The 9,693-nt window shown below is 37.4% G+C and overlaps 1 protein-coding gene across 6 annotated transcripts in view; it reads left to right on the forward strand.

The window, feature by feature from the left end:
- Window positions 1–9,693, forward strand: part of ARMC8 (armadillo repeat containing 8) — a 143,685-nt gene that overhangs the window by 114,779 nt on the left and 19,213 nt on the right. For all 6 annotated transcript variants that reach the window (XR_002824863.1, XM_004381437.2, XM_023735997.1 and 3 more), the window contains 2 exons: window positions 1,987–2,136; window positions 3,302–3,397. Coding sequence is in view for 5 of the 6 variants with exons in the window: in XM_004381437.2 (XP_004381494.2) it covers window positions 1,987–2,136; window positions 3,302–3,397 (246 nt within the window). In the remaining variant the exon portion in view is untranslated. The remainder of the gene's footprint in view (window positions 1–1,986; window positions 2,137–3,301; window positions 3,398–9,693) is intronic.

Genomic DNA, 9,693 nt, shown 5'->3' on the forward strand with positions numbered 1-9,693 from the left:
TGGGGTTTCCAAGGCTGTAATCTTTATGGAAGCAGACTGCCACATCTTTCTCCCGCAGAGTGGCTCGTGGGTTCGAACTGCTGACCTTTCGATTCGCAGCCGAGCACTTTAACCACTGTGCCACCAAAAAAAAAAAAACCTATTGTCATTAAGTCAGTTCTGACTCATAGCAACCCTATAGGGCAGAGTGAAACTGCCTCATAGGGTTTCCAAGGAGCGGCTGGTGGATTCGAAGTGCCAACCTTTGGTTAGCAGCCAAGCTCTTAACCATTGTGCCACCAGGGCTCCTAATTTCTTAACAGTTTCTATTAAATAATGTATAATAATCTAGATTCTAAAGGTATATAACTATGAGTTAGGAGACTTAGGTTAAAAAATTTATTGAAATTGAAAATGGAGCAGTCCTACGTGGATTTTTTTAAACATTATAGTAGTTACAGTTTAATGAGCGTTTACTGTGTGCTAGGCATAAGCTAAGTGTTTTACATTTGTTATTTCTAATTCTTATTTTAAGTTATATTTTAATGTTTTAACTTATATTGGTATATATCCACCTCACAAATGGGAAACTGGGACCCAGGGAGGTTAAATGAATTGCCCAAGGCCTCACAGCTAATATGTGATAGAAACAGATTCTGAACCTGTCCCAAAACCCATACTCTTCTCCCTATTCCATGCTGTACTTGCTGTCTTTTCTTAAAAACTTTGGGATAGAAATAATCGTCTTCTAAGGAAGCACCGAATCTAGTTTCACAGTTGTTTTTTTCTTCTTAATTTTACACTAGCTTTTAGCACTTTCTTTCCCAATACTTGACTATTTTCACTTCACTTTCTACCTTGCCTCTTTTCAACCTCTGTCTCAGGGGACATCCCCCCAAGTTTCAGCTTCTAGTTTCCATTTCCTTTACACTACCGTTTTCCAAGACTTCACGTACTTTCATGTTTTCAACACCCCCTAATAGAAGAGCTTTTTTTCAAAATCTATGTATTAGATGTAACTATTCCTGTTTCCCAGGTCTGTCACTTAAATTACCTATGGGCCTTCACTTGAGGGCTCCCTGACATGCACACCTTTAATGTTGAAAATTTAACTTATCCAGTCCCTTAAATCATACTGTCTTATTCTCATCAGTTTTCAAATCACCAAGTTCTCTCCACAAAATATGAAACCTTGGAATCCTTTTTGGCCTGGGTCTTTTGACACCCAGCCCAGTACTCTTTTTGCTCTGCTGTGCTGCTGCACATCGTTAGGTAACTTGATTGCTTATATGTCTTAGCTCCTTAACTAAAATATAAGTTTCTGGAGGACAAGAACCACATATTAAAAGAAGTCTCTAATTTACAACAGACTTTGTACCAAAAGTTGGTTAATGAGTTGTTATTTAGAATTTGCAGTTTTTCTTTTTTTCAGAAATATTACCGTATCTTGGGGTTCTAAGCTGGGCTAATCCATAATGTGTCCAGAATGGAGAAAAAGGCACTAAATAGCTACTGGCCACCTGGAGTTGCTGTCAGCTCAGAAGTATCTCCGACCCTGTAGAGAGCTTCTGTGTGATATGACCCAGCCATATCAACACCTCACATAGTATTGTGAACCTATAGGTATTTTAATATGGGTAAAACTAACAACATCCACTGCTTATTTTTAAATCATTCTCAAAATTCATGGCACAGTATAGTTGTTAATATTCATTTTGTTATTAAAAGTCACAAAGATATTGTGCTTATTTGAGAAATCTTAAGACACTCAAATGCCCACATCAGAAAGCAGTTACATTATTCATATGTAAGTATATCTAAGAGTGACAGCTCCTCTTTATAGAAAGAATTATAGGTGATTTATTAACAGGAATCATGAAAATATTATGACTTATACTTGAGGATTGTCTGCAGATTCTGTTTCTACTTTGAAAATTACAGAGTTAATAAAATATAATTTAAAAGCGGATGTAGACATTATTCTTGCAACTTCTTTAATCCTTTCAGAATATGGCATTTCAGGCTGAACAAAAAATAAAAGCTGATATTTTACGAAGCTTGAGTACTGAACAGCTATTCCGGTTATTATCAGATTCAGATTTGAATGTGCTAATGAAGACATTGGGACTTCTTCGGAATCTCCTCTCTACTCGTCCTGTAAGTAAAATCACCCAGGTTTCCAGCTTTAGCTCTGTCTGTGCATTACAAGGGTCCCTGGGTGGGACACAGACAATTAAGCACTTGACTACTAGTCAAGAAGTTGATGGTTTGAACCCACTCAAAGGCACCCTGAAAGACAGTCCTGACGATCTGTTTCTGAAGGGACACAGCCTTGAAAACACTGTGGAGCGGTTCCCTGCACACATGGTGTTGCCATGAGTTGGAATTGACTTGATGGCAACTGACAACAAAACACGCATTGCAAAACATTGTAGTTGCTCTCTTCCCATTGACATCTGCCCATGACTGCGGGTACATTCAGATGCTGCCCTTCGCAGTGAAGTGAGATGATGATGTCCAGACTTGTCTCCTTCATCGTGTCTGGGAGCTGTTTCACCATACAGCCACCTGGCCCTTCACTCTGCATTGCCTGTCCTCTCTCCCTTGCCTCCTACAGTGCTGGATGTGTGCCTGCCTTATTTTGTTACTTTATTTTTACCTGGTTGGCTTGCCAGGTTGGATTTAGTCACTTATCTCTGGGGCCTCTGCTTCTTTCTCTTTACAAATTCTTCTCAGTACCATTCCATAGGGGCCCCCACGACCACCACCCACATATCAGGATTGACCTCTGAGGATGTCAGTGTGGACAAAAGCAGGAGTATGTTAGAGTAGAAGCTGAGCCTCCTGTAGGGGTCTCTCTCGACATTTGTCTCTAATTCTCCCTGAGCAGCATTGCCAGAGACCTCACTTTGTGTCTCAGAAAGAGTCTTCTAAATACACTTGTGCTCCCAGATAATATTAGCAAGTCTATACCATATTTGCCAAGTCTCTGGCTTTCTTCCCCCCATCCATTGGTTTTGCTCCCTTTTTCTTTAATATCTTTGGGCTTGAGGACCCCTAGTGATTGAAATTCTGTATTCTGTAAAGCTAAATGTATTTTCTCTTCATCTTCAAGTTGTCAAAAGCTTTTATGTAATGAAGGCAAAAGGCAGCTTCAGAATATAATAAACATGTCCTTTGGCATCTACTTATGTGTGCTGTGGTTTTCTGCATGAAACAGTTTTGTATCCTATTATTTAACTTTTAGAAGCCTTCTGTTCTTTCCTGTGGTCTTTTTCTTTGTGTCGCAGATAATAATGGAGGATTTCCTTTTGTTTTACAGCATATAGATAAAATAATGAGTACTCATGGAAAACAAATTATGCAAGCTGTCACCCTTATTCTGGAAGGGGAACATAACATAGAGGTCAAAGAGCAGGTATGTGTTCCTTTTTGTTGGAGAATATCTTCTGAATGTGAACGCAAAGAAAGATTTTAGTTAGGAGTCTCCTGAAAGACTCAAATCTGCATAAAGTCAGGGTGCTGAGATGGGAGGTGCTGTAGAGACAGGAAGAAATCAGAGAATGGGTTGAAACTAGTTCTTCCACCATCCCTTAAATTAGTTTCTCCTCCCATTCTTCCTAGAATAGAAGAAAACATGTCCAGAGTCTATAGTTATGCCCACTGTACATACTGCCCCTATCTCAACAGGGGTAGTCACCTTCTCCAGGATTCAGTATTTCTAGCCCTCTCTACCACAAGCTCTGAACTCAAATTCCTCCAACTCCCTGATAATCCCTTATCTGGGAGACATTTTTTTTTTTTTTTTTCTTTCTTTCTTTACTCTTATGCATCTTTTCTTATTCCCCACCCCATATGCCTACTTTCCATTGAATTTTAGTAGGACAAGTTTAGAGTAGGCATAAAAGTACAGAGGCTATGCATTTACCAGGGGACAGTTCGGGGATTACTTTTTCTTATATTTTCTGGGATGTATCATGGGATCCTTAATGTAGTATGTATTTTATTTTGCCATAAAAATAAAGGTCACCTGCAATCTTAAAAATTTAACATAGGATCTGAGATGCTGGTGATGTTCAGTTTCCTGCCTTAGATGTTGACTACGTGGATGTATTCACTTTGAAAATTCATTGAGCCATACACTTAGGGTTTGTATGCTTTTCTGTATGTCTGAAACTTACCCAAGGTCATCAACTTATAAGACTTCGGCCCAGATAGTCTTAACTGTAGTGTCCATGCCCTTCACTCTCTGTGTTCCATGAATTAGAATAACTAAGTGGTCTTTAGATGAGCAGTCCAGGAGGTAAGAGTGATAAGACATGGGGGCTATGATTGAATTTGGGAGCCAGAAAGGGGATAAATTTGACAAAGCAGTTTCAAGATGAATATTTTAGGTAACTTTTCTTAAAATAGTGAATGGCTGTGTCTTGATGAACAAAAATTTAACAGAAAAAGCATAATCTCATAGACATCACTGAAACTAGGTTGAATGAGATCCAGTACTGGAACAGAACAGTGAAGACACATTCTTCAAAAGAAACGATTTTACTTGTGGGGTAGGAATGACTTGTCTATAAAGAGAGCTCACCTGGATAGAATTCCACTAACTTGAAAGGTGAACTAAGGTAGAAAGGTGAGGCAAGACTTGGATGAGGGCAAAAGAAAAGATCAGCATTTTGTTAGAACAAAAATGATATTCTCTCATGCAGAGTACTGAGATGGTCCAAAGGCAGGAGACTATGGGAAGGCTTAAACTGTCTGGTTGTCAGCTGGAAGTTTAGTTCTTCTCTAGAACATCTGATAAATTATTTCTTCTTCTTTTTTTATTGACAGATAATTGACATAAATAAGCTGCATATATTTAAAGTGTACAATTTGATAAGTTTTGATATATACACCCATGAAACCATCACCACAATCAAGATAGTGAACATACCCATCACTGCCTTTAGACCAGGGACAAGACAAGGCTGTCCATTCTTACTACTCCTGTTCAATAGTGTACTAGGATTCCTACCAAATACTATATGGCAAGAAAAATAAGAGGCATACAGATAGCAAAGGATGAAATAAAATACTCTTCCCAGATGACATGAATGTCTATGTAGGAGTCTACGTAGAAAATCCCATGGAATCATCAAAAACGCTCCTAGGACTACTGAGTTTACAAAGGTCACATACACACAGACACAATTAATTGTATAAGCAGTGAACAATTGGTAGTTGAAATTTTAAAAACAGTAGCATTTACACTGGCTCAGAAAAAAATAAATCTCACAAAATATGTGCAGGATCTACAAAACACTGATAAATCCAAGACCTAAATAAATGGACATATATACCATACGAAAATACCAGTTCTCCCAAACCCAATTTATAGATTCAACACCATCCCAGTCAAAATCCTAGTACAATTTTTTTTGTAAATTCAAATTTTTTTGTAAATCCTTAGATAGAGGTTTTAAAATGTGTATGAGAAGGCAAAGGAACTAGACTAGCCAAAATAGTTTCGGGGGAAAAAAAAAAAAAGAACAAAGTTAGAGAACTCAAATTACCTGATTTCACGACTTACTGTAAAACTAAAGTAATCAAGAAGACAGTGTGCTATTAGCAAAAGGATAGACATATATAGATCAGTGGAATAGAATAGAGAGTCCAGAAATAGACCCACACAAATATGGCCAAGTGATTAACTGGCAAAGGCAATTCAGTGGAGAAAGGATGGTCTTTTCAACAAATGGTGCTATAACAATCGTATAAATAAATAAATAACTTTTAACTATCTCACACCTTAGGAAAAAAATTAACAAAATGGATGACCTACTGTAAAAGGTAAAACCCTAAGAATTTTAGGAAAAAATGCAGGAGAAAATCTTTGAGATCTTAGGTTTAGTTAAAAATCCATAACCCATTGCTGTTGAGTCAATTCTGACTCATAGTGACCTTATAGGACAGGGTAGAACTGCCCCATAGGGTTTCCAGGGCTATAATCTTTATGAAAGCAGACTGCCACATCTTTCTCCTGCGGAGCGGCTGGTGGGTTCAAACCTCCCACCTTTCAGTTAGCAGCCGAGTGCTTAACCACTGCACCATCAGGGCTCCTTGAGGTTAGGCAAAGACTTCTTAAATATGACATTAAAAGCATGATCCAGAAAAGAAAGAAAGAAAAAAAATGGTACATTGGACTTCATCAAAATTCAAAACTTATGCTCTGTGAAAGATCCTTTTACGAGAATGAAACAAGCCATTGCTGTAAGAAAATATTTGCAAATCAGATATCAGACAAAGGACTTATGTCCAGAATATATAAAGAACAATAAGAAAACAACTGACCAAATAGAAAACTGAGCAAAAGATGTGAACAGACACTTTATAAAGAAGATATAGATGGCAAATAAGCATATGAAAAATTGCTCAACATCATTAGTCATTAGGGAAATGCAAATTAAAACCACAATGAAATGCTACTACACATCTCTTAGGTTAGCTAAAATTTAAAAAAAACTAAAACTGACAATACAAGTGCTAACAAGAATGCAGAACAACTGGTGGGAATGCAAAAATGATCCAGCTACTTTGGAAAACAGTTTGTTATAAAATTAAACGTATACCTACCGTACAACCCAGCAATCCCACTTCTAGGTATTTACTCACATAAAATGAAAAACTATGTTCACCCAAAATTCTACATGCAAATGTTTATAACAGCTTTATTTGTAATCACCAAAAACTAGAAACAAACCAAATGTCCCTCAACTGGGGAATGAATAAACAAACTATGGTACATACATATAATGGAATACTAATCAACAGTAAAAAGGGACAAACTATTGATACACCCAACAACATGGATGAATCTGAATTGCATTATGCTATGCAATAGTTGAGCGTTTGGCCGCTAACCAAAAGGTTGGCAGTTTGAATCCACCAGCCGCTCCTTGGAAACCCTAAGGGGCAGTTCTACTCTGTCCTGTAGGGTCGCTATGAGTTGGAATTGACTCAGCAGCAACAGGTTTACATGGAAGAATCCAGACTCAAAAAGCAACGGAGTATATTACATTTATATGACACTCTGGAAAAGACAAAAATGTAGGGACAGAATAGATCAGAGATTTCCAGGGCTTGAGGATGGGAGGAGGATTTAATTATAAAGGGATAGCCTAAGAAGAACTTAGAGGGGCTATAGGGCTGTTCTGTTTGCAGATTGTGGTGGTGGTTATAGGACTCTACATTTGTCCAAATATAAATATATACCAGAAGAGTGAATTCTTCTGTATGTAATAATTATGTCATCAATTTCTATCAAAAAAAAAAAAAAAAGCCTACTGGCATTTTGATTGGGATTGCCTTGAATTTATAGATGAATTTGGAGAGAAGTGACATCTTAACAATATATGGAGTCTTCCAATCCATGAATATAATATATCTTCCCAGTTATTTAGGACTTTTGAAATTCTTCTTACCAACGTTTTGTAGTTTTCAGTTTACAGGTCTTGTACTCCTTTGTCAAATTTACCCCCAAGTATTTCATGTTTTGATGCTATTGAAAATGGTATTTTTGAAATTTCGATTTCCATTTCATCATTGTTAATATATAGAAATACAATTTATTTTGGTATATTAACCTTTTATCCTGCAGTTTTGCTAAATTCACTTTTAAGTTTTTTTTTTTTTTTGATTACTTAGAATTTTCTATGGATGATCACGTCATCTATGAATATACTTTTTTACTTCTTACGTTACAATCTGTATGCATTTTATTCTTTCTTAGTGCCCTGGCTAGAACATACAGTACAATGAATAGAAGTTGTGAGGGACACATTTGCCTTGTTCCCAATGTTAGGAGGAAAGCTTTCAGTCTTTCACTATTAAGTATGATGGTGATACAAGCTATAGGTTTTGCATATTGTTGTTTGTTGCTGTCAAGTTGACATCAACTCGTGACACTTTATTAGGTAAAAGAAGGTCCCTTCTATTCTTAATTTCTATCATGAATGGATTTTAAAAAATTTATTTAAGTCTGATAATATGGTGAATTAAGGCCCCTCGGTGGCACAAACAGTTTGCACTCAACTGACCTAAAAGTTGGCAGTTTGAACCCATCCAACAGCACCACGGAAGAAAGGCATGGCAGTCTGCTTCCATAAAGATTACAGCCAAGAAAACCCTATGGAGCAGTTCTACTCTGTAACACAGGGGTCACAAGAGTCAGAATCGCCTCTACAGCATATGGGTTCATATGGTGAATTACATTGATTTCAGATGTTAACCCAATCTTGTATACTTGAGGAAAAAAAACCCACTTGGTTATCACGTATTATTCTTTACTATGACTCTGTTGGATTCGATTGTTGGATTTGATATAATAAAATTTTGTAAAGAGCGTTTACATCTATGTTCATTAGGGATATGGGCCTATAGTTTTCTTGTAATGTCTTTGTCCAGTTTTAGTATCTTGATAAACAGAACAAGGTTGATAAAGAACACCTATGAACAATGGCTCTTTTAAATGGAGATTAAGAGCAAGAAAAAGAAAAAAAAAGAGCAAGAAAAAGGAGTAAATGAGTATACAAAACTTGAGCCGAATATTTGACATAAAGATTTTGTTGTTGTTAGATGCTGTCAAGTTGGTCCCATCTCATAGTGACCCTATGTACAAGAGAACAAAACACTGCCCGGTCCTGCACCATCCTCACAATCGTTGCTATGTTTGAACCCATTGTTGCAGCCACTGTGTCGGTCCATCTCGTTGAGGGTCTTCCTCTTTTTCGCTGACCCTTTACTTTACCAAGCGTGATGTCCTTCTCTAGGGACTCGTCCCACCTGATAACATGTCCGAAGTACATGAGACAAAATCTTAAACCATCCTCCCTTCTAAGGAGCAGAATGCTGTACTTCTTCCAAGACAGATTTGTTTGTTCTTCTGGCAGTCCATGGTATATTCAGTATTCTTCACCAGTACCATAATTCAGAGGCATCAATTCTTCTTTAGTCTTCCTTCTTCATTGTTCAGCTTTCGCATGCATGAGAGGCAAATGAAAATACCATGGCTTGGGTCAGGCGCACCTTAGTCACTAAACTGACATCCTTGCTTTTCAACACTTAAAAGAGGTCTTTTGCAGCAGATTTGCCCAATGCAGTAAGTCCTTTTATTTCTTGACTGCTGCTTGCATGTGCATTGATTATGGATCCGAGTAAAATGAAATCCTTGACAACTTCAATATTTTTTCCGTTTATCATGATGATGCTTATTGGTCCAGTTGTGAGGATTTTTGTTTTCTTTATGTTGAGGTGTAATCTGTACTGAAGTTTATAGTCTTTGATCTTCGTCAGTAAGTGCTTCAAGTCCTCTTCACTTGCAGCAAGCAAGGTTGTGGCATCTGTGTATCACTGGTTGTTAATGAGTCTTCCTCCAGTCCAGATGCTGTGTTCTTCATATAGTCCAGCTTCTCAAATAATTTGTTCAGCACACAGATGGAATAATTATGGTGAAAAGATACATCCTTGACACACACCTTTCCTGATTGTAAACCACGTAGTATCCCCTTGTTTTGTTTGAACAACTACCTCTTAGTCTATGTACAGGTTCCACATGAGCACAATTAAATGTTCTGGCATTCCCATTCTTCACAGTGTTATCCATAATTTGTTATGATCCACACAGTCGAATACCTTGCATAGTCAATAAAACACAGGTAAACATCTTTCTGGTAT

This window comes from Trichechus manatus, unplaced genomic scaffold (genome assembly GCF_000243295.1).
Source record: "Trichechus manatus latirostris isolate Lorelei unplaced genomic scaffold, TriManLat1.0 scaffold00084, whole genome shotgun sequence".
Lineage (NCBI taxonomy): Eukaryota > Metazoa > Chordata > Mammalia > Sirenia > Trichechidae > Trichechus > Trichechus manatus.